Here is a 24,518-nt window from a genome sequence, read left to right on the forward strand (position 1 = left end):
GCCCAAATAAATCTAAAGAAGAACAACTTCATTATCCTTCTAAAAACTGTCTCTAACAATTTTTCACACTTTACCTGTTTATATTTGCTGTACTGCTGGAGGTGTTTTGTCACTGACAAAACTGTTGTTTTCTGTGGAATATTGTTTTCTTTCAGTGTGTTACTGTGGAAGCAACTTTAAAGAAGTATTGTGTGGGACAATGGAAGAATTCTCTGATGGATTTGGGAATTTCTCATGTCAGAGTATATGTGGCAAGTAAGGTCACCATAATTTAGGCTTTTGAAAAGAAAAAGGTAATTTTATTCACAGTGATCATGATACTCTTAAATAATCTTCTACCCACACACACACACTTCTTTTTTTTCAGAAAATTAAACTGTGGGAGGCACAACTGTACACAAGTATGCCATCCTCAGCCTTGCCAGCTCTGTCCACGACTTCCACAAGTAGTACATCGCTGTCCCTGTGGTCAGACTCCTCTCAGCAAGTTACTGGAACTAGGATGTGTTGAACGTAAAGTATGCACAGACCCTATCCCATCATGTGGAAAAACATGTGGCAAGCCTCTCTCCTGTGGTAGCTATGGTAATTAGAACTTTCCTCATCAGAGTATTCAAATTGTTTATTTATTTTTTTTAAATGGTTCTTAAATGTTTCATTTCAATAAATATTTGATTAGTAGTTTTGGGTTTTAACCAAACTAAGTGTAAAAGCCACTGCAGATCCTGCAATCTGGCTGTTTGTTCATAATGATACCTTAAAATCAGGAAATATATATATCCTGAAAGCACTAACACTAGCTCACCTTTTGAATTTTGTTTACATGCACCTTTCCTATATTGGTAGAGGGACAGAACTGTAGGAATTTCCAGAGAGTAGTATGTATAGGTGTATTTTAAAAGGCTATCTAGATCTTTGACTTTTTTGTGGAGACTGGTAGAGATAAATGACTTTGTTCACCTGTCTTTAGTAAATACTGATTTCCTGCTACTGTAACAAGGTCATAAAGTAGAAAGTATCATTGAAAAGTTGGAGAAAGTTACCTGCAGAAGCAATTTGACACTTCAGTGAGTGTATTAGGTAACTCAAGCATATTTAGCTGTGAGATTTTTGTGAAGCTCCACAGGCTACGTATTTAATAGTGATTTTTTTAAACTTTAGAGAGAGACCAATGCTGTCAATATGAGGGCTTCTTATTAATGACTTATCCATTGTGTCAGTCCAAAGTAAGTAAGCAAGTAGAAAGGGAATGAATAATTTAGCTTTTAGTTGAATTTAACCTAGTAAGTGAAATATGAAGGTGTGCATGGTAAGTCATTCTTTAGTCTGAAAAGGAAGAAAAAAATTACTTACAATTTCTAGAACTTGGGTAAGACAGTCTCTCACAAGATTTTTTTTTTCATATGTTAATGTAAAAAGTGTATGCATTTTCAATGTTAATTGTAGACCCAAAACTCTAATCTATAGATTTAGGATTAAAAAGTTGAAAATAATGGCAAAATTTAAGGCACATTTAACTCAAAATAGTTAGTTTGTTGGGAAACCCAGCAGCACATAAGCTTAATATCTCTGACTGCTGATGATCCTAAGAAATATGAAGTTCCAGGTCATGGATTTTATTTTTCATTAGTTATTAATCTTTGTATTTTCATTTTGCTAGAGTTTGTTCATACATGTGAAAGCCTTTGCCATGAAGGAGACTGTAGACCATGTTCTCACACATCAAATATTTATTGTAGGTGTGGCTTCAAAAAAAAGGTGAGTGTATAAAGCTTGACCATGGAAACAGGTAATTTTTGTTGTTTTTTAAAGCTGTGGAGAAAAAGGAGCTGAAGTAGTTGATGGAAAGAAAGTGAAGAAGTATAAAAGGTGCTGTGCTTCTTAGTTGCAAGACCCTCCGTTGCATACTAACTGATAGATGCAAACTAGATTATGCTGTGAAGTGGTAATATAGGCTATTTACTGAAGTCAATTTCTTGAAGTATTTTTGCAGTTTACACAGAATTCTGTTTAAGCTGGCTGTTGTATTTTGTAGAAGCTTTTAGAGAGAAAATGGAATTTACTGGTCCTTGTTCTTTGTACATTTATGTAGTGACCCAGCAGATTCTCAGCAATTCTCATAGTATGTTTTTAAACTATACTCCTTTCTGTAATCATACCTTTGAAATCTTTAGCTGTTATCACATTAGCCTTGATGACTTTTCGGACCTCTTATATATATATAAAATCTATAAGTAGAGGTGGCTTCTGAATATATAAGTCTCTAAGTACATAGAAATGACTGGAGACTGTGCTTGAGGTTGGAAGAGTTTTTCCCTGAAACTTTGTTGAAGGTAGTTATGGGATAGAAGCCTTCAGATTATCTTTCATTTTGAGGCCTGAAACAAAATAATGAGGTTTGGGTTTCAGTTTATGCTGCTTCTTAGACACCAGAAAGCTGCTTCTTGAAAAGCTACAAGTGAATTACAGTGATTATTTAAATCAGTCATGAAAAATGTGATGCTCAGAAATGACAGTGTTGATTGACTATGTTTAAGCCTTCAGTCATCTAACTTTACAATGTTCTTTTCATTCATCACCTTTTATTTTAATGTTAAGGTCTTCAATCTAGGTAAAATGTCTCTGATCATGAGGTTTGACTTCACTCTTATTTTTTTTTTTAATCCAGTCAGAATCACATTTTTTGGATGGTTGGTCGAAGCACAGATTTATGCACTCTGTCAGTATTCTCTGAGAGAGCTCTTTTGGTTTCCTCCATGCAAATCTTTTTCTGTCACTTCACAGCATTATCTGCTGAATCAAATGGGGAATACAAAACTACATTTTTTTTATTTAGTATTGAATCTCTAATGAAAAGATTTGAGATTTTTATTTCCAGCTTTTGTTTAACTTTTGTTTGCAGAAGTGTTACACACATGAAAACTGAGAATGCTGCTTAGTTCTGTGTCATGTCACTAGGTGTTTTCTAGATAAGTAAGTTTCAATTGTTTCATCTCTTTTAACCTAATGGCTCCCTGCTTGTTTCCTAGGAAGTCCCATGTGCTCTCCTCAGAAATAAAGGTACAATGTTATGTTATGTAGATAACGTATATAATTTTTGAAACAATTTCACAACTCATTAATTTTGGGTTTGATGAACTTGGCAAACATCTGATCATTACTGCTTCTTTTATCCACACTTCTGTGCCAAGTTAGTAATTTTTGAGATGCTACTTTGTTTGGTAAGAGGTTTAAAATAAACCTCTTTCATTTCTACGCTTCCTATACATAAGGAAAAACTTCGTCAGCATTTGATCTGGAGAATTCCAGACAAGCTATTTCAATTTTAACAGTTTCTTATGCCACCTGCTGTATTCAGTAGGTTGTCCTCTCAGCATCCTGCTTATCTTTGGGTCAGCTTGCACAGCTCAGATATAAAGTAATGCTTTTGCTGTTGTTCTTGTCCAAGTTCCTGGACAAGTTTTGATTCTGTTTTGCAATTGTGTGCTGCTTCTCTTTGCATCTGAGCTTGACAGAGACTTCCCATTTGACACTTCTTGGTATTCTGGATGTAGCATCTCAAAATTTACCTCAGTTAACTGTTTAGTTGATGACCCACTGTCATACTGAGGTACTTATTCTCAAAGTGCAAAGGCGGTAATATGCATATTTCCTAATTTGAGCTTTTATCTGTGAAGACTTTGCTCTTCAGAAGTCATTGCTTTTGTTACTTGTGTATGGTGATAAGGATGTTCTTTGTTAGCACTAGTTTCATGAGCATATCAGCAGTAGCTGTTTTTAGGTGACTTTTACCTCCTTATCAATTTAAGCAGTCTTTAATTGGATGTTTGTGGTACTCATGGTACCAGGATATCCTGTTTCCTGTGTTCTGTTCTGCAGAGTTTATGATATAAAGACTAATGTGACATAAACCAGTTTAATGTATTCTGTTCTCCAAAATCCTTTTGAACAAGGGTAAGCTTAAAGGAAGCCAAGTGTTCTCATGGGGAATTAATGTAGAGGAGCAAGTAATGTAAAAGTTTACTTGCTGACTTACTCTGTATTAGTCTCTTCTAGACCATGCTCTGTAACAGCCTTAGCATAATATCGTGATCGCAGCTTTTGTTCTCAGCATAAGCAAAGACATAAAAGTTATGACTGTTTTCCTTTGGTTTTTTTTTAATAGCTGCTATTACATTTATGTGTGACAAGAGATGCAACAAGAAAAGATCATGTGGACGACACAAGTGTAATGAAGTTTGCTGTGTGGTGAGTTTATGTGTGGTTTTATAAAATTGTTCATTGTGATGTGTGTTTGGCTTTGGTTGTGATGCCAAAAGACTTTTTTTTGCTTTTATGTCTTTCAGTGTTTTGTGCATCTTCATTCTCTATTTGTAGTATTGGTCACGCTCAAAACATTTGTTTATGTGATTTTGTTTTGTAGCTTTTGTATTATGGGTATCACTGTAAATGCAAAGACACGTTCTAGCCTAAATGCAATTAAATCAGTGTAAAGGTGCTTTTTGTCAATGATTCCAGGGAGAATGAGGAGGGGAAGGATATTACTTAAGAAGCATAAGCTATAATGTAACTATGCCTGCAAGAGAGATCTTAACAGAATCCGCTTTAAAAATTGTGTATCCATACAGTGATGGAAAAACTGTATAGATCAGGCCTGAGCTATTTTTTGCACTCTACAGTTTTGTCAATTAGTAGACTATGACCTAAAAAAGAAAAATAAAGAGGTTTATATTTTAATTATCCTTTTCTTCTTCGCCTTTCCCTAGGACACAGAACATAAGTGTTCTTTGGTTTGTGGTCGTAAACTCAACTGTGGGCTTCATAGATGTGAAGAACCTTGTCATCGGGGCAGTTGTCAAACATGCTGGCAAACAAGTGAGTTATGTGCAAGAATACATTATTTCTTATACATTATATGAACTTATTCACTTAACTGGTCAGATTTGGACAGAGAATGTGACCCAAATTGAGCAGAACCTGAAGAATACACAGTTGATTTCCGTTTTATGTTTTTTCATGAAAGTTAAAGTTATTTCATTTTAGATGACTTTACTAAGTGTTAGATTTTAATAGTTAAAACTGAATTATAGTGAAATATATTCAGTATGTAGTTTGATCCTGCAATCACCTAAAAAAATTGAGGAAACATGCAGGGAAAAAAAAGCAATTTAGAAAGATAATTTCTAAGTTAATGGAATTCTTGTTTAACAGTGTAATCTCTATCAAAGATATTGGTGTGTGTAGCAGAATTTGTTTAGCTGTGAGCTGACACAGGCTGGCCACAGGAACAACCACAAACTATGGATGAAATGCGAAGAGTAAATTTATTGTCATTATTATCCTAAGCATGGGATCTCCAAAAAAGCACCAAAGCACCAGGGTAGAGGTACGCAAGGGGGAACGCAGGCACTGCAGAGCTCGGTCCTTGCTTGAAGTTCAACGAGCCTGCTGGTTTCGCCTGTATCTAGGGGATTCATGCAGGCACAGTTTACCACACTGCTTTTTGCTTGCAGTAGAGTAGGAATTTCAAGGATATTTGATAAGGTGCCTCTAAGTGTTTCATGAGCCTATGTTATCTAAACACAGAAGTTCTACTTTGTCAAGCACCCAAGGTTAAACAACAATTAGTGTGACATATGTGTGTTTCTATACCCCAGATGCATATTCTGGATGGTGAAAATTAGTATCAAATTGCTAGAAATAGATTGACAGCCAGCAGTTATTCATTTTCTTAGGATTGCTGAATAACTTGAAGATTTAAAATGGTGCAATAGTTTTAGAAAGATATGTACTTTATTAAAAGCTGTGCCAGTTGGATATACTAGTTTTCTACAACTGCTTTTTACTGCTTAATATAGGGCACCATATATTGATTATTTTGCACCATTACAATAGGTAGGGAATACTACATTTTTTGATTTTTGCCTGAAGCAGACAGAAGAATGCTTGTGTGTTTCCTTCTGCTAGCAGAGCCTTTAGTTGATCTGAAACATCTTCAAATGTGATAGCAGTTTAATTTTTTTCTCAGTCTTATATTTTAATATAGATTTCCCCTTTCTTTATATACATGTAGCTTATCACAGCAATTTTAAGCTATTTATTAAATGCAGTATTTGAAGGTTGGACAGAAAAAGCCCTTAATGGATGCTTCAGCTTGTATCCATCCTTCCACTCAGTGTATACTTAGTTTGAAAGTTTTCTTTAAACCCATCATCGTTAAGTCTTGCAGCTGTGAATTCTAGGTTTATTTTTGCATCTGCTGTAATCTACGATAAAACTGTGAGGGAAGAGTGTTTCTAGAATGGAATATAAATACTCACCTGTAGTTCCCCTTTGGCTTTCATCAAATACTGTCTTTCATCTAGTAGTTCTGCAGTCACTACTGGAGAAAAGTGAGTCTTCTCTCTCAGAAACTGGGTACTGCTTTGGAACTGCTCACTGGAATGTGGGAAAGAGGACAGTGAGACGCTGAAAGCGTGAACCAGACCTCATGACTTTGGTGAAAAGGAGACAGACAGGTGGTGTACATTGTAAGGATACTGTTTACCGCTGGAAGTGTCTTAGCTGCAGTAGTACATGTGTCCCATGGACATAGTCAAAGAACGTAATTTTTATGGAGACCAACTTATCGTGGAAACATCTTGGAAAAGAGAAGGTACTAGAGACTCTAAAGCTCACTGGTTGAAATAGTGTTGTAGTCTGTCTTAGTAGCCTATGAATAATAGGCTATAATATAGCCTATGAATAATAGCCTATAATAATAGTGCATCTTGACTGTACTTCTCTTTAAAAAAATGTTTTTGTGTCCTAACATTTCTCTAGACAAAGTGAAATAGTAATCTAAACATCTCAGAGGTTCTATTAGTAACCTCTGGTCTAGTTCAGTCTGAATGCACGGATTTTTCTGAGCAGTTGTTTTTCTTCAGTGGATTTCATGGGTTTGATGTTCAAGATCATTAAACTTCTCCACATTGCTGCAATATTTTTGAGGATTGTATTTCACTCTCAGTCCTGAGATTCAGATGCCTGTCTTAGCCTTGAGAGACCTAATTGCTTCCCCTGTAAATTGTTCCAATGTTGGATGTGATACAATTGAGAGGTCAAGCTTCACTGCTGAAATTTTGCAGTGATGCCATTTTCTGAGTGCAGGAAAAGTGGCTGCCTACTCAAGGAACCAGATACTTATGATCATTTGGCTTAAACCTTTGTGTCTCTGAAGTCTCCCATCCTGAATATGTCTAGAAGTAAATCAGCTAAGCAGAATCTTCAAAGATTTCTTACTTGCTTTCCCTGGCTGCTGCTAGTTGAGATTTCAGAGACATACATTGTGTGATTCTGACCCTGTAGGTGACAGAGAGTGCTTCCCAGCATTAAGAAGTCCATTCTTGGCTCTGATGCACCTGTCTAGACACCACTTTGCAGTTGAGCTGCATCAACCATGTTATCATGTGCCATGGCATGGTCAGCAGCAAACCACTTGCCACTCATTAGATTGGATTTCTTGCCCCTGCCTCCATCTCTGCTGCTGGTTTTGTTGAAAATGTTGCGCACTGGCATCAAGATGCAATACTAGAGTGCATCTGCTCCCCTGTGGTTTTGTGTGCTTCCCATGTATTTTACCTTCCAGTGTCATTTCTTCAGTACGGAGAGGTGACGTCCCTTTCTGTGCCAGAGTCTCTTTATACACACCTTCAAGGCAGCAGTACATCTATTGGGGAAAACAAATGTCAGCAATAGAGAGGTGCCCTTTTTCTTTTTTTTTTTTAAATATTTGTCAGATGTATTTCTATTATTTGGACCAGACCTCTCTGCACTCCCTTCCTGTTATCCCGATTAGTGCAAGTTAAGGTGCCTTCATTATAGTTGATTCTTCACCTATCACTTCTCACCAATAGAGAGCAGCTAGTATAGCTGGGTAATGCATAGGTCTGCCAGAGAGCTTGGTCTTCGGTCTTCCTGGGCCAAGGAAGATTTCTGGCTTTGAGGCTTGGAGCATTATGGGTGGTTTCAAGATCTGTAGTAAGGGACAACAAGCCCTACTCATTCCCATGCTTGCTTTCCACATAATATCCATGAATGTTGTAAAACTTCTCAGCTTTCTCTTCTACTTTTTTCTACTTCTTCCTTAATGTTTCATTCTCCCAAAATTTATTTTTGCTAGAATTTATTGTAATTGAGTCTCCTTAGACAAAAATTATGATCCTAACTGCTGCACTCCAAGATACATGAACAAATGGGCCTGAGATTTAGCTGACTGTACAGACCACAAAAAACGAGACATGAGAAATTTCTGAACATAACAAAATACACAGTGAAAAGCTGACAAAAGTTTCAGATAGTGCCATGAGGAGTGGATGGATTTCACAGATGTTAAGCATGAGAGATGACTGAGCTTCACAGGTAATTGGAGGAGGGAGGTATTGGGAACCTTTTTGGGAGTAGAATATTGCAAGGCCAACAGAACTTAGGTAGTTGTGTGATACTGAGATGACCTAGCTAATGATACCAGAAATAGCAGATTTGGATCCAGATGTAGCAAAACTGGTACCAATGGGTAGTAATTTATTTTGGCAGATTATTTGGGAGAAATCAAGGTTAATGCATGGGAAAATTGAGAGAAAGGGAGATTAAAAGGCACTATTTGTACAAATGAAGCTGCTGGTCAGTGCACTTCTCTGACAGAGCACCTGATAACAACTGTCTATCCTGTCCTAGTTAAGAGTAAGATTTAATGTATTTCACTGTAATCTTATTCTCTGTTCTGTGTGTGAGAGGTGTAAGTGCCAGCAACTGGAGACTTGGCTGCAGATCATGGGACCACACAGTCTCTATGCTAGCAACTGGAGAGACCAGACCAACTTATACTGTGTGCCAGCAGCTGGAGGATGGGATCACAAGTTATAGGGACCCCTTGGTCTGGGTGCCAGCACCTGGAGAGACCAGGGTGTGCATGTGATTCCCTTGTTAATTTCAGTCCTGTGTGTGCCTGTGTTTGTCTGGGTAATTTGCTAATTAACTTGCTTCAAAGCTGGCTAGTAGGAGGAGATCTGCCTCTGGAAATACCCAAGGTTTCAGCCACTGAGGTAAGGGGTCTGTCCACATATGGATATTAGACAGAGCCTATGCTAATATTTGCGATCCATGAATGTGATGCACCTGTGAATCTAGAGTGCATGCATATGTCTGTCTTCACTAGTGAACTTCAGTCCTGATGATCTGGAGAGTAAGAAGAGGACGTGGGTATTGGTGTTACTGTTCATGTGAATCTTGGTGTTGTTCAGTTTGGTCTGTGTGTTGGGTCATTTTATTGTCATGTACATATTGTGTGTCTTGTCTTTCTGGAATATGTGTTCAGTCTTGCTACTTGCTGGACCTGCGTATTGATCCAGCAGAGATCATATCCATGGAAGTGGGACAGTAGGAACCTTTGGGGTTTATAGACTAGGAAGGAGGAATCCTGTGATTTCCAAAGTCAGAGAATTTGCTGAATTCAGCAGCTCCCTTAACAAACTCCTCTTCAGGTTGGAATTACTGTTTTGTATTTTTATTGTCCTATTATTCTCTTACATCTCCGATCATTCTCGTTCTCCCTCATCTACTTTCTCTTTATTAGTTTATAGACCAATCATATTCTGTTTTTGTCCTGGGATCTCCTCCTGTATGCCTTCTGATGTTAATATTTTCTCTTAGTGTCCTGATTTTCTGAGAATTTATCTGTTTGAATGGTAGTTTGCATTCCAATCAGTCTCTCTCGCTGTTTCTTTATAGTCTGAAAACTAGCAGTGAACCTTATTAATTCTTGTGCAGTGTTAAGTTTTAGTTGGGGTGGTGTGTGTAAGTATTTCTATTCCTTTATTTATCACTGGGATTTGGAATCTTATAATACGAGTGTGCTGGTTTGACTGAAAATGAGTTAATTTTCTTTGTGCAGTTAGAAACCTTTCTTTTTCATAGCTAGCACAGTCATTATTTGGACTTAGTTTGAGAACAAGAAGATAACACCCCAGCACAGAGTCAATGTTTTTAATTGCTCTGATCTGAGAGCCAAGGACATTCTGAACACTCTGCCCACAGGTGTGGGGGCATGGATGGGCAGAGCTTGACTGACACCCAGACTGACCAGTAAGAGTATTCCATCTCATTATAGCATCATGCTTCATATTTAAGGAGAGTTAGGACCTTCTGGTCTCTCTCTCAGACATTCTCGCTCTTCCTCTGGCTTTCAGGCGCTTTCTCTTGTGAACATGTTTGTTTTTTTTTTTCTTTTTCCCTTCGCTCTTTTTTGCCAGAGCCGGGAGAGTTTTGGTTCGGGACGTTTAGTTTGGCCTTTTGCCATTTTGCAGAGGCCTCTGAGCCTTTCTGCCTTTTTCCTCTTTTTTCTTTCTGGATTGGCTTTGGGACCAGGTGCTGCTTCCTGGGACTGGCTGCTCGGTGTCAATGGAGTTCATGGCAAATTGCCTTGACTATCTTTTATTTCTATTTTATATATATTTAGTAGTAGTGTATTAGTATTTTGTTATTTTATTAAACTGTGCTTATCTCAGTTCAAGTTTCTCCCTTCCCTTTTGATTCTCTCCCCTGTAGCGGGGGGAGGGGGTGAGTGAGTGGCTATCGTGATTGTATTGCTAGCTCAGGTTAAACCACAACAAAGAGTTTAAAAGCTGTTTCCCAGATGTGGAAGGGGGAAAAAAAATAGAGAGGAGGAGAAGAAAATGTATACTGCTTGAGACAGAGAATGTCTAAAACATACAAAGTTGGCTTTTAAGTATTTGGATGGGTTCACAAGTTGCTTATTAGGACCCATGTAATACTAAATGACCTAAGGAAGTATACAGAAGAAATTACAGAAGGAAGTCTACAGACTGGCAACCTCTTGGTAATTTTCTCTGGAATCTTCCCAGTACCATGTACAGGGCTTGGCCAAAGGACAAAATGTAACCACTGATCTGAAAAAGTGATGGCAGGGGATCATTTGCTTTCTGGAAGGAAACTCAAGAGATATCTCTCCTTTTTTTGAAGTCAAGGATAGAACAGCAACAGCTTTCAACTTGATGCTTGCATTTCTCTTGCTCCAGTTCAAAATGTTGCTGTCGAACCATTCTGTAAAAGCAAGTGTAATTCCTAAGGAAGTGATTATAGTTCTATTTTCTCGTAGGAGCCACAAAAGCTAATAAATTTACTACAGTGGTGCTTAACATCAAAAAACGAAGCTGGAGTAGGATATTTGCATGTTAGATTTCTCAGAGTGGAGAAGTGCAGATACATGTAGCCATTGGGATATATTTGACTTGTTTTTTTCAGGTTTTGAGGAGTTAACTTGTTATTGTGGTGAATCCGTGATTTACCCCCCTGTCCCCTGTGGCACTCAGCCACCAGAGTGTAAAAAAACATGCACCAGGCCACATGACTGTGATCATCCAGGTAAGTCAGGCAATTCAGTTTTGCTTGTGTTTGGTGTGGGTTTTTGTTGTTTTTTGTTTTTTTTAAATGAAAATGTAGAAAAGTGTGCACAGGTCTGTTTGCAAAAGTATTTGCTTTTTTATTAGATGCATTTTAGTTGTGAATATTTCCAAAAGTCTACGCTTTAAAGCCAACCAACTAAAAACTTGAGATGCATACTAGTAGTGGTAGTTCTGACTGTTAAAAGCATTGTATTTTTTTCTGATCATTATTATTTATTACAACACATTAAATATTATATTCCAAAGATTAAGTGCTCTACTGAAACAGTGGGATAATCTAGTGAACAGTGAGTTTTTGCAATCCTGGAAATTACATTGGCTGATCACAAAAAATGTAGCACAGGTCAAACAGATAGAATTTCTGACAATTCTGTCTGATAGAATAACCATTCTCAGAAGTTAAAAAGTTCTCTGCTGTTTAGAAAATATGGAAGAATGTTCATCTAAAAATATGCCATCATAATTTTAATAGAGCAATTATCCTTGCGTGAAGTGTTGTACTTCCCATAAAGTGTGTAGTTCTGAAATTCAAACTCATCTTTAATAGTCTTTACTGTCTCTTTTCATGCACTTGACTGAAGTATGCTAATAAAACTGTGCTGGCTTTTCTATTTCCGTGACTGCAGTGTACCATTCATGTCACAGTGAGGAGAAATGTCCACCCTGTACCTATCTCACTCAGAAATGGTGTATGGGCAAGCATGAAGTAAGTCTGGACACGTAGTGTTTTTGAATACTACATAATGTTCTAGGACCATAGGTTTAGATTTTTCTGGTCTCTTTGGAATGGAATATGTTACTGGAGTTTGAGTTTAAATGTGATTAAATTAGAAAAGTGTATCTTTTTTTGCCATACACATTCAGACCAATTGCTGTATTGGACTATGATATAAAGAAAAACTCAGTCTTTGTCCCAAGATATTTTAGTATTACTGTTCTTGCGTGGACAGTGCCAAATGGAGGTGTTGACAGTAAAAGTACTTTGAGATATGTGTTTATAATTTTGCATTTTTGGTTGCCATCTTTTTACTCCTCTCTTCCAGCTGCGAAGTAATATTCCTTGTCATCTCACTGACATTTCCTGTGGACTTCGCTGCAATCAAATGTTAAAATGTGGAATGCACAAATGTAAAAGAATATGTCACAAAGGAGAATGTCTTATAGATGAAGAGTGTAAACAACCGTGTACTATTCCAAGGCTATATTGTAATCATCCCTGTATGGCTCCATGTCATCCTTCTTCACCCTGTCCAACAACATCCTGCTCTGCAAAGGTTGGATACACAAAGAAAATTCACTGCAAGTTCATGGGCAAATTCTATGGTTTAATTGTCAGCCAGTAACAGCTGTAACAAAAAATGACATGTTAGTGTATTGATAGCATGACATTTTTTCCATAAGCATATAATATGGAATTAAAAAAAAAATTCATTGCTTTTAATTAGCCATTATTCCACTAAAATGGGACTTTCAGAAGAAATAAATTTATCTCCCTCACACCCCTCTGTGGCCATAAAAAGGCAAAGTTTAAAAAAGCTGCTCTCTTGTGTGATACAACAGGTTGATCTTCAGTGTGAGTGTGGAAGAAGAAAGGAGAGTATGATTTGCTCGGAAGCATCTAATACCTATCAAAGGTTTGTACTGTAATAATTCTTTTAATTCCTTATAGGATTTTCTTCTTTCCAGTTAGATTAAATTTCAAGCTTGACTAAATATACTTAATTCATAAGCTTTTTTGCATTGCTTTTGCACTTTATTGTATGGTTTCTTCTTTTGTATTCCCCTGAGCTTTAATACCAGCTATGCTATACTAGAACACGTTCCTCTTTTCACCATTGTTAGTCTAACTGTGATGGTGTGTCAAAGCTTGAATCTCCCATCTCTGTAATTCTGCTCCACCCACACAGAGCAATTAGATACAGACTTTTTTGGGCAGGTCCAGATTTAGGTTCCTGATTGTAGATGATTACGTATAGCAGTCCATGTGTGAGTTGCTGTCTAAGTTTCCATTAATGTGTGATGGAATCTATTTATAGTCAATACAGATGATGGAAGATAAGAGTGATTTCAAGTCATTCTAAATTAGCTAAACTTAAGCAGGAGAGCTTTGTCATATAAATCTTGAGTCCTACCCAACTCCATTTATTACAATAGATTTGTCTCCAGGTCCTGTTTTGAAACTTCTTTCTCTTATGAGAGAGGGCAAGGAGGGGACAAGCAAAAGAAGAAAAGTAGGTCTTTGGAACTTCCGCAATGAAAATAGCAAAACTGTAAATAATAATTAAGAAACATCTTAGTCTGAGGCTGTGATTGACAGGGAGTAAAAAAATTAATCTAGAGAGTTGGTATGCAACCAGAGTTCTGCTCTGTATCTCAGCTGATAGGGGAGCAGTCACAGATTTTATTTGGAACTGCTGTTTGAGAGCCCAATACTAGGTCAGCTTAAGATATGCTGCTTTGTTCCTGCTGAACACTGCTCGGATTCAAATTGTGACAGAACATGGTTTAGCATCTATGTAATAGATGCTTAATACTACATATTAAAAAAGATGAGAAAAATGTGCTAATTGGAAACAGTTAAGAACTGTTGTAGTCAACACTAAGTTGCATGCAAGTTAGACTTAAAGTAGTGGTGATCATTTTTTCTTTTTTAGGAAAAAGAGGGGGTTTTTTTGAGATCTGTGTCACAATACAATCCAGAAGACTGACTCAACTTTGAAATAACAGTTTAAATTGACACATGCCTTTTATTAACTATAATCTGGGAAGGTAACATAGTTACAAGTCCAGAGTTTTGAAGGCCGTTATTTCTCCACTGTTTCTTTAACTCAGGCACTGAAAATATACTCATAGGAGGAAACAGTTCTTTGAAATCAGTGAGTGTCTTTGCATTCATAAGCTGAACACATGTATTTATTTATCTAATCAGAGCCCAAGTCAAGAGGAAGGGAAAGAAACAATCAGTTTAAAGCAAGTGTTTGTTCAAATATGTTCATATATGCTTACAGATTACTCTTGGCTGATGTGATATTAACAAAAGCAGGATTTAATGCTAGCTAAGTTTGTATGATAACTCCAGCTGTTCAGGATGCTGAAAGATTAAAATATTCTGTTTTTATGGGAGTTAGGTTTGGCTTTTTTCCAACCACCTACACACTTGTAAAGAAAAGAAACAAAAAAACCCCCAAAAAACCAAAAGAACCCCACCAACCCAAACCACTCCTTCACCATCTCCACCCAAAAAAAAAAGAAAAAATAAAAATTATGCCCAATGGAACAGGAAAGGGAGTGTGCTGCTATATGTGTACACATGATACTAATGATAATGTAATATAATCTAATGGCCCATTACCTTAGACTTTGTCACCACCTAATAAATATGAAGTTGATGGTGCCTCTAAGTGCTTTTTGTCTTCAGGTAATATAATCATCCTCCTTCCTGACAGATATTAGTACTCTGAATGTGATGTAAAACATACAGAGACAAATATCTTTTTATCTGAATTTGACAGAAAAGATGATTCAGAGGATAGAAGTTCCATTTTTAGGATTTTGTTTGAGAATAATGTGGGATTTTTCCCTAGAAACTTGCTGAATATTTTAGTTATAGAAATTTTAGCATAAAAATCATACCGGGGAGGCTTGTTGTTGAAGGGAATGATGAAGAATCTTTATAATAAAGAAAATTTGTAACAGTAGGCTTTTTGCTCTTCATTTACGGATTGTATAATCCATGTTTTCTAAGCAGATTTCTTAAGTACTTTATAAATTCACTCTACACTTTTCAGTTGCACACAGTTAAGGAAGAATCATGTAAAAATTAAAAAGGCAATTAAAGCTATACGGTAAGCTATGGTTTGAATATTAGCAGGTGAGAAGAAAGTATTCACATTGCCTCGTTTACACTTGCTTGGAATTGATGCTCTGAAACATTCCTTGAAGAAGCACATCCATTTGTTAGTCTTCCTCCTAGCTGCTTGAGGGAAATGAGAGAGAGAGTAACTTCTTAATTTACACAGCTAGATTAGACTCCTAAAACTAGGCGATGTGGTGCTAGAGTCCCATTCTGTAATCTGATGAGGCAATGGTCAGTCTGTCTTACTTATTCCACCTGGATATTTAAATCTCAGCTTTATACACCTTTTCAAAGGTTTATGTGTTGCCTCAATTTAAATATAATGCTCTTCTTTTTCAGAATAGCTGCTATATCTATAGCCACTAAGCTAACAGATCTACAGCTTGGGGATTCAGTGGAAATCAGCAGGCTTATTACAAAAAAGGAAATGAAGCAGGCCAGGTAAGGAGATACCTGTATAAACATATTTGAAACCTTTGTGTGTACCTGAATCATAGATGTCATGGAAAATGCATACTATTATGAGCAAAATCCCAGCTAAAATACGAAGACTCCACTGTAACAGTACTGCTAAAAGATTATTTTGCAATTCCTTAGTGGTTTACATTTTCGCTTTTATGTAGAATGAGTTAACCATCATTGGCTGGTTTGTTGTTATAATTATATATGGAACAATATAATTGTGGGTTTAGTGCTTGTTGTTACCCAGCAAACTCCTTAGAATTCCTCTGGATTTTTTTCAGATTTCTAGACAGTGTAACTTTTTGCTATTATCTTCTCTCTCAGCATCTAGCATTCCTCCCTGGATGATTAATAGGCATATTTTCGTCTTACTGTTGATAATATTTTTCTGTTACCCTTTTTAGATTTCTTACATTTGTATGTCAATTTGATTGGCACTTCTGTGTTCTCATACTGACTGGCACTGCAGATCTATTTTAAAGTCACAGAAACACTTGTGATTTAAGTTTGGTGATTTTTCTGTTCCTCCTGTTGTTTCTCAGGACTGCAGTAGCTTGTCTTTTTACTTTTGGTATCATTTTTTTAAGGAATTCTCAAGTTTCTCCAACATCCTTCTGTTAGAAACTCTACCTCCTGAAGTCTTTGCCTTTGAAGGCCCTAATTTCTGTTTAGTTTATTTTCTGTTACTGTCTCTCCTCTTAATTGTGACTTTTATTATTTCAGGGTAAGTCTGTTATGTGTCTTAAAATCTAATATTCCTTTATATTGTGTAAAGGTAAAATATTGAAATTTCCCATACAGATGCTTCATGACTTCCTATATCAAAAGCTAATACCGGGTACTTCAAGACCTTCACGAAGTCATTCTGTTCTGTTTATTTGTTTAATGTCTATGAAATAGGAGCACATTATTACTGAGTCCTTTTGGATAATTTTCTACAATTAAATAATTTTAACTCTGAATGTATGGGCAAGATGAACTAAGAGCAGAAATGATGTATGGGAGCACCTGCTCATGCCCGTCTCCAGCTTCATTCTGTTTGGGCTGGTGTCATACTTCAGAAGAAAGTGGGGTGAAAAAACAAGGTGAAAGAGGGAGAGCCATGCTGTTTCCTGAAAGCAACTTTAAAGAATGTGGTGGTAGTGCTGTGTGAGCATAGTATAAGGCAGACACAAATAGGAAACAGTAATTTAGCCTTTTTCAACCTACTCTGTTTATTTCAATTAATTGAATACTCAAAAATGTACAATATAAGCATTATTTTTTGTCTCTAGAATTACCATGGAATAATCTCTGCTTTACCTAGATTGAGCCTCAACTCTTTTCCTATTTGTGTCACAATACCAACCAGATACAAATATACTCAACAATGAAGTCAATTTCAGCTGCTCCAAAAATGAGTCACTGTTTGAAGAAAGCAATCGTTTGACAGTGCTAGAACTCGGGAGGGAGGATGGGAGAATGGAGTGGTAAAAGAAAGAGGGATGACTTTTTTAGCTACTGAAGCTGCACGTCTGTTTAACAGCTGCATACTTTTCAGGAGAGCAAATAAGTCACCAGTGCCTCTGTTGGTGTCCCAGCCTTTGCAATGTGTAATATAAATTGTATTGTAGTCACTGTCATGCATCTTTCTCTGTGGGCAGACTTCTATTGCCCTTTCCTTGAATAGCTGAAATTACCAGAGATTACTTTTCTTTGTGCACATCTTTCCTACTGTGATATCTGAACTGTGGCAGGTAGCCTTTATTCCAGAACAGCCAGAGGAAGTATTCTCCCTTTCCTCATCTTTTCATCTATCGGATACTGGAGCAGGGGGGAAAATAAATGATGGTACATTAAATCTTTATTCTTAAATTTGTAGTTTATTGATAAACTCCAGTATTTATAAAGTAACTTACATATCTGCTTCATTCATTTACAATAGCAGAATATTTTATGCAAACTGTGCAGAGATTTCGTTTCTTTGTTTCTCTTTTGTCCGGTCTGTAGACATTTTATACTTTTGTTTGGTTTCCTTATTAGGGTTTGGGACTTCTTTTGTGACAAATTTGGTTGGTCCTAGAGTAGCTTCTGTAAATTGGTCATGTTCCTCTTCTAGAAGATGAAAAAATTATTCTTCAAGCAAATTACTTTAAACAGTAACAGGTTGATCTTACAGTGCAAGTATGATAGCTTTCTTCTGCCTCCTTTGAGAAAACCACTAGGAGTTCTGGATTGTATAGCTATGTGTCTCCAAACATAATACAAATCACTGAATCAACCAGTTTCCCCTGTAGAAATTATTCATTTGAAATCAAGGAACTATAATAAACAGAGTCAGCTTGCTTATTCATTCTAAAGGGCAGAAGTTTCTAACTGTCACTGTGAAATTCTGGAGAACTCTTGATACTTCTCTGACATTTTAATCCTTTAAAATTACCTTTCAAGAATGAGACAGAAAACTGAAATTTGTAACTCTACTAACACTAGAAGTTATGGGCTTGGTTGAAATACTGATTTTTATGGTGCATCACAGTCTTCCATACACATAGCTAACTTCCCTGTTTTCCTGGCTGATGACTTTTTTTATGATACATAGGAGTAAGTGACCTTGTCACATCTTCCTCTGCTAGTTTCCCATCCTTCCTAGTGTCCCCTCAAAGCTGATATCAACCACATTTTTTTTTGTCAAATGATCTAATTTACCAATATAATCCAATTCAGAAGCTGTTTTGCTCAGCTTCTATATGGTTTTGGTAACTGCTGTTTCTGTTCAAGACCTGGTGAAGGGCTTGTGTGTTCAAAGATCTTGTTTGGTTGGTTTTAGCTCTATTATCTGATCTAATACAATAAACTCTTCTCATACACCCTTCTTACTAATTTAGGCTGTGATAATGATGTGACACCAACAAAGTTTGAAAAGTATGAGTAGCAGCAGTGATTCTAATTGTATTTTTCTTTCATAATTCAGGTTACAATGTGATGAAGAATGCTTAGCTCTTCAGAGGAACAGGTGGGCAATGAACTTGTTTGCTATATTTCAGAGCAAGTCCAGGTTCAGAAAGTTAATGCTGTGTGGAAAAATATCCTTTCCTTCATGACCTTGAGAACTGATACATGTGGAGATGATTCTAGTAATGATGCTATAGGGATCTATATTGAGTGATCTGAGATATTACTAGAATATTCTAGTGAAAAGTCCTAAATTAGTAGTTTCAAATATACAGACTGTATGTTTTGTGAGCTATTAATCTGTATTAATCACCCATATCTTTACTCTTCAATTACAACATGTTTGGGAGGCTGGGGGAATTTGTGTATTTGTTTTTGTTTGGTTGTGGTTTTGTTATGTTTGCGTTTTGTTTATTTTTTTCCCTCCTATCCTCAAATCTAGGCGTCTTGCTGAGGCTCTTGAAATAGATCATAATTCTGATCCTTTTAACATCCGTTCTTCTGGACCAAAGTACAGTGACCTTTTAAAGGAAGATGCAAGGTATGTGTTCAAATGATGATAGGTGCCATAGGTGAAGAGTGTTGAGAGCAAGATGGGAAATGCAGAGTAATTCTATTTACTCTTTTGAAAACATTTATTCTTCTCTCCAGCCTAGGCAATAGGTGATAATTGATGCAAAGGAGGTGATGTCCACCTCTCAAGACCTCTAAAATGAGAACCTGAAGATCAACAAGTGCCTGATGGCTTGGTTTGTTCTGTAACAGGACCAGATTTAGAACAGGAGCTCCATTTTCCACCATTCTTCTCACTACCAATCAGTACCTGCACTTCTTACATCTCTGCTGCTTTCATACACAACCAATCCCCATCTCAGTGCTCCTTGTAAACTTTTCAAGACAAAGACAAAAGGGATAGCTAAGTAATGAAATATGGTTTCATAGCCTGACGTTATTTCCCTCCACCAATCTTTTTTTGCCTTACTTACTTTTAAAAATAAAGAAATGGGGTTAATAAAATTATTGATGCAGAGCTAAGCCTATGCCAGTGCAGACTGCAAAGCGAGTTGCTAGACTGAAACATCTCAAGTTGAAAGTCAATAGAAAGTCAAGGTAATATCCAAAGCATCACAAGAATAAACACTTTGAAACCTGGGAGGGATCAGACTTGTTTTTAGAAATATACTTAAATGATAAGTGTCATCTGAGAAGTTTTTACTCTTGCGTGTGTGTTTTTAGGCATGATGTTAGTTTTTACCATCTTTAAGTTTTTAGAACAGCTGAATCTGGTTTGCTCTTGCTTCACTATCCTAATGATACATTCCATATTTTTGTGAGGATGTTTTCTACTTAAAAATCCTTGATTTAATGTGCTGATGTGTTGAGACAAATGAAAATTTTACATAAATAGCCATGCAGAACTTAAATCACCTCTTGCTTTGCTTCCAACTGATTAGCCTACTGCAAGATAAAGAGCTGAATATTTGCATTGTGGAGGTACTGGTTTATTAGTATTTGAACTTAAAAGTGGTATTTTATAAGGACTATTCTCTTAAGTGTGTATAGAATATGTTTTGTTCTACATCTTTCAGAAAACAAAGAACACATTTTCCCTTTTTTTCTGTCTTGAATATCTTGTGTTGTGTGTGCACTCACCTCTTTGGTTTTTTTGGAGTACAATCTCACCTTCCTATCAGCCATTTTTTATCCATGGTGCATGGTTCATCTTTCATGAACTGAACTGACCAGAATCATGCACTGTATTCCAGATGGTCTTACAGATACCTTGAAAAGTAGCCTTAATCCTTCCACATTTCTCTGAAAATATCTCAGTCATTCTGTGATTTTATTTGCATTTCCTTTGTAGCCACTTCATAATGGTAACTCATGGTAAACTAGTACACTCAGGCTATTCTTACTGATTCACAGGTTAAAGCAAAAGTTTTAGTTAGTCCTCAAGTCAATGACTTTGCACATTGAATTATTGGATTTTATTTATCTAGTCTTCAAGTTTCTCCCTATATTAACATCTCTCTCTTTACATGAGCAGCAATCTGCAATTTGTAAAGCTATGGCTTTATGAACTTCCTTGGCTACTCTTGATGATCTTTCTTCTTGGCAGTCTTGGAAAAGATCTAGGTTTTCCCTCACAATGGCATGATCTACAAAGTGGATCTGTTACAGTCTTTTTTTCAGGTAGCTCAGCATTCTGTATAAGTTTTGACAGATGCATTTACTCTTGCTTGAGCAGATCCCTTCAGTAACGCAAGAGTTCAGGGCTTGTGGTTTTCTGCAGAGCTTAATTTATACATCTATGTATGGGATGTCAGAACTATGAGAAATATGACAGCCACCTTCCTGTGCATTGAGGGTCACTGCCTCAAGAAGAAGGTAGCTGCCAAAACCATTAGTAGAATGCTGTGTTATTATCTTTGTTTAGGCAATCCATTGATCTGTGAAGCTAGGGCTGAAAAAAAAAAAAACCAGCATATACAGAAATGAGAAAACTCGGGAAAGCTGTGGGAAACTCCTGATTTTGAGCTGTAATCTTTAATTACAGAACCCTAAATCTCCAGGGTGGAGTACAACTCTAGGTAACAGGAATAAGATGAGCAAGTGGAAGCATTCCAGGATAATATGTCTCCTTTGTAGGAGGGTGACAGGAGAAGGGAGGACCAGAAATAGCATTGTAATGCTGCTCCATGCTGATCTTGCTGATACATTTGTCAGAATCTGACAAGAAGTTAGAAAAGAAGTCTCTACATGAGAGCTTTACATGAGGAGACATCCTTCTGCCAAAGGGAACTTATCTTCTAGCATGAAGATGACTGTGCCAGGACAACTAAGCACAGATTGGGGGTACAGATTCACTGTGTGGACACTTCAGCACTGACCTTTCTAAGAGGCTCCAGAAACAGACAGAGAGAGCAAGCAAATGCTCAAGCTGTCCCATTGATATGAAGCTGGAGGGTAGACTGGCACAAGTATTGGTGCCCAGTTTGACAACGATGATGTTAAGGCTGCTCTTTGATGAATTAAGACTACTGGAGGAGGACATCTGGCATATCTGGCCATATGGAGCTACACAGAAGAGAATTTCCTTATTTTGTCACTGGCTGTACAAGACCCCACAGCAGTTGTATGGACCAGGGAAATGTTAGATCAAATGGTTAAGTCTAGAGACACAGAGAGGGAGATGGGTCCTTCATAGGCATCTTCTTAGCAAGTCTTCCCAAGGATTAACACTCTATGTGCTGTTGTAGGCAATGAAGGCAGAGCCAAGCACTCCTGTGTGTGATGTGGCAACAGGAGCAGTGTACAGGGGTAGGGGCAGGACACCTTTGTAGCTTTCTTAAACAACAAATATACAAGCGAATCTCAGCTCAGGACAACCACAAATGAAATTCCTCAAACAGGATATGAGCAAGCTAATGAAATGTCAAAACAAGCAGCCTTAAACAGTGAGACCAGAACTAGAGACAACTACAGGTGAGAAATAAGCAGTAGCCAGTTCTTACTGTCCTTGCTCACCCAGGTATCTGATCAGGATCATACACAGAAAACTACTGAACCTGCAGAGGTTTATTTTTTTCCATCTTGTGAAATGGTTTACAATAGGCTTCATTTTCTTAACAGATGGTTTCCATTACTGTTGGCCTTTTGAGACCTTTGCTAATAGTCAAGCTTGCCAGTGTTTCTTGGCAACTGCAGGCTTCTTTTTGCCCTTCAGTGAAGCGTGGGTTCATTCTTCTGTATAGCTAGGAATAAAGAGTATATTTCCTTGCATGTCGACCTGACACTCCCTTCCTCTTATGTCATGGCAGTCTAATGAGGCTTACTCCCAAATTTGGAAAGGAAAGACTTCACCCTGTTAAAAAGAGACTATTTTTTCTTCTCTGTTTCATTTGGTGATCTCAAAGGGAAGTTTGATGCTGTAAAGAAAATGCTGTTTGTGCTTTGTCAGCCTTAGTGGCAGAGGAGTAAACAGCCTGAAGGAATATTCTTCACTCTGAACATGTAGATACAGAAGATGCATCTTCCCATTGGATTGCCTCAGTTGTTTACTGACACAGCCAGAACAGTCTAGGACAATCCAGATATTTGTTGATGACACCTCTTTCAAAGGAAAATTTCAGATTAAGGAATACTAAAGTCTGTAATTTCCTTAAACATTCCTCAATCCAAGTTATGCTCTCTTAGAATCTTTTAGAGTCTTTTTGATGATTCCAAAGGAACAGCAATTGTTTTGTCTGTCTCACCATGTACATTGGCCTGCCCTTTGTTCCTGTCTGAATGGTCTGTAGTTCTTCTATATGAAAGATTCGGGAGGTACAAAGTGCACATAAAACATTGCCTCACTTTTGAATGCATGTATCAGTAGCCATAACTCTGCCATTGTGTAGTATGTTACAAGCAACAGGGAGTAAGGTCCTGCCTCTACTCCATAGAGAGTTATTGGAACTAGGGATCTTAGGTGCTGCCCATGAAATTAGTTTCTGTACAGTTCATCTACTCCAATCCATCTCACCTTTTCCTACAGGAAAATAATATTATCTTAATATTTTTTTTTCTGCTGCCACCAATCAATCCCTGGCCCTGTCTCCAGCATAGTATGCTTTCTGTTTTATCTTCCTATTTGAGTATTTCAGTCTTGACTATCTTGGGTTTTCCTGAAGCTGAGAGCCTAGGTATTTCTGAAAGAACTCCCACCTGGTTGATTTCACTTTTGACTTCCAGTTGATAACTCTGTTTTTATAGGCTCTTGAAGAGTTGATGTTTTTGAACATATCCTCCAGTCAGTGAGCTGGTTCCTCAGTAGGTTTTTAAATATTACACATCAGGTGCTTGTGAACTGTCTCATTGGATTGTTGGTTCCATTTTTCCTTGCCTCCTGTGATCACTTCACCTTGAAATTTGAGTGTTCATGACTGTCACTCTGTGTAGCATTTGCTTTCTGACTCCATGGAGTTAAGATCATCCTGAAGGTATCAGTGGTTTTGGTTGTTTTGTGGTGGTGGTGGTGTTTTTTGGGTTTAGCTTAACCTGAGACTGTTGCTGTCGTATTCTTTCCAAAGCCTCATGCTGTATGGGCTGACTCTGTATTTCATAGCCTAGGTGTCTGGAGGCTCCTTTCTTTTTAACTGTCCAGGTCCTTTTTGCAATTCTCCCAATGTAATGCTTTTTGCCACTGAAGATCCAGGAGTTCTGACAACTACATGCCATGCCCATCCACTATTGCAAAACCTGGGCGGTTTTCCAGTGATGAGCTGAGTCCATCGTACCAGTGATCAAGTGATGTTGGGAGCTGAGCTACTCAATATTCCCATTTTGCATGCTTTCTTGAATCCACCGGGTCTTTTCATGATACACACACTTCAGCGTCCAGAACTTTGGTAGGGTATCTACTAAAGATGGTACTGCCTGTTTTGGTAGGCATTTCTTGATGGATGAAATTCTGACATCATTCATAAGGTGGTGTTGTGATATTTTTGGTATTTTGTGGTATTTTTGAAGAAACAAGGTTATTTACTACTAAACAGGTTTGAGATATGAAATCTTCAGGTAGCCTTTTTTCCTCTTGGGGATGATGTCCTAACAAACAATGCCCTTACTTTTGGAGTTAGTTTATCGCTTATTTTAGAACAGAACACAAAGCTCACCCTTATGTGAAACACTTGACCTACTGTGATAAAGCAAGGTAAAAAATTTAAAAATCCTTAGTATCTCATATCAAGAACACTTCGCTTGCAAGTAGCCTTATGCTGCTTCTTTGGCTTTTATTGCTAGAAAAATTGACGTCTGAAGTCAGT

General features: G+C 37.3%; 1 protein-coding gene across 10 annotated transcripts in view; it reads left to right on the plus strand.

Moving 5' to 3' along the window:
- Positions 1 to 24,518, plus strand: part of NFX1 (nuclear transcription factor, X-box binding 1) — a 63,750-nt gene that overhangs the window by 25,144 nt on the left and 14,088 nt on the right. For 9 of the 10 annotated variants that reach the window (XR_013921777.1, XR_013921778.1, XR_013921779.1 and 6 more), the window contains exons 8-20: positions 156 to 255; positions 368 to 585; positions 1,661 to 1,758; positions 3,030 to 3,060; positions 4,166 to 4,248; positions 4,767 to 4,875; positions 11,302 to 11,421; positions 12,089 to 12,168; positions 12,506 to 12,736; positions 13,023 to 13,096; positions 15,658 to 15,759; positions 18,731 to 18,772; positions 19,154 to 19,252. Coding sequence is in view for 6 of the 10 variants with exons in the window: in XM_080338934.1 (XP_080195060.1) it covers positions 156 to 255; positions 368 to 585; positions 1,661 to 1,758; positions 3,030 to 3,060; positions 4,166 to 4,248; positions 4,767 to 4,875; positions 11,302 to 11,421; positions 12,089 to 12,168; positions 12,506 to 12,736; positions 13,023 to 13,096; positions 15,658 to 15,759; positions 18,731 to 18,772; positions 19,154 to 19,252 (1,387 nt within the window). In the remaining 4 variants the exon portion in view is untranslated. Of the gene's footprint in view, positions 1 to 155; positions 256 to 367; positions 586 to 1,660; positions 1,759 to 3,029; positions 3,061 to 4,165; positions 4,249 to 4,766; positions 4,876 to 11,301; positions 11,422 to 12,088; positions 12,169 to 12,505; positions 12,737 to 13,022; positions 13,097 to 15,657; positions 15,760 to 18,730; positions 18,773 to 19,153; positions 19,253 to 24,518 lie in introns of those variants that run through there. The other variant, XR_013921780.1, reaches the window with a different exon arrangement.

The sequence above is a fragment of the Nesoenas mayeri genome (genome assembly GCF_963082525.1).
Source record: "Nesoenas mayeri genome assembly, chromosome: 2".
Lineage (NCBI taxonomy): Eukaryota > Metazoa > Chordata > Aves > Columbiformes > Columbidae > Nesoenas > Nesoenas mayeri.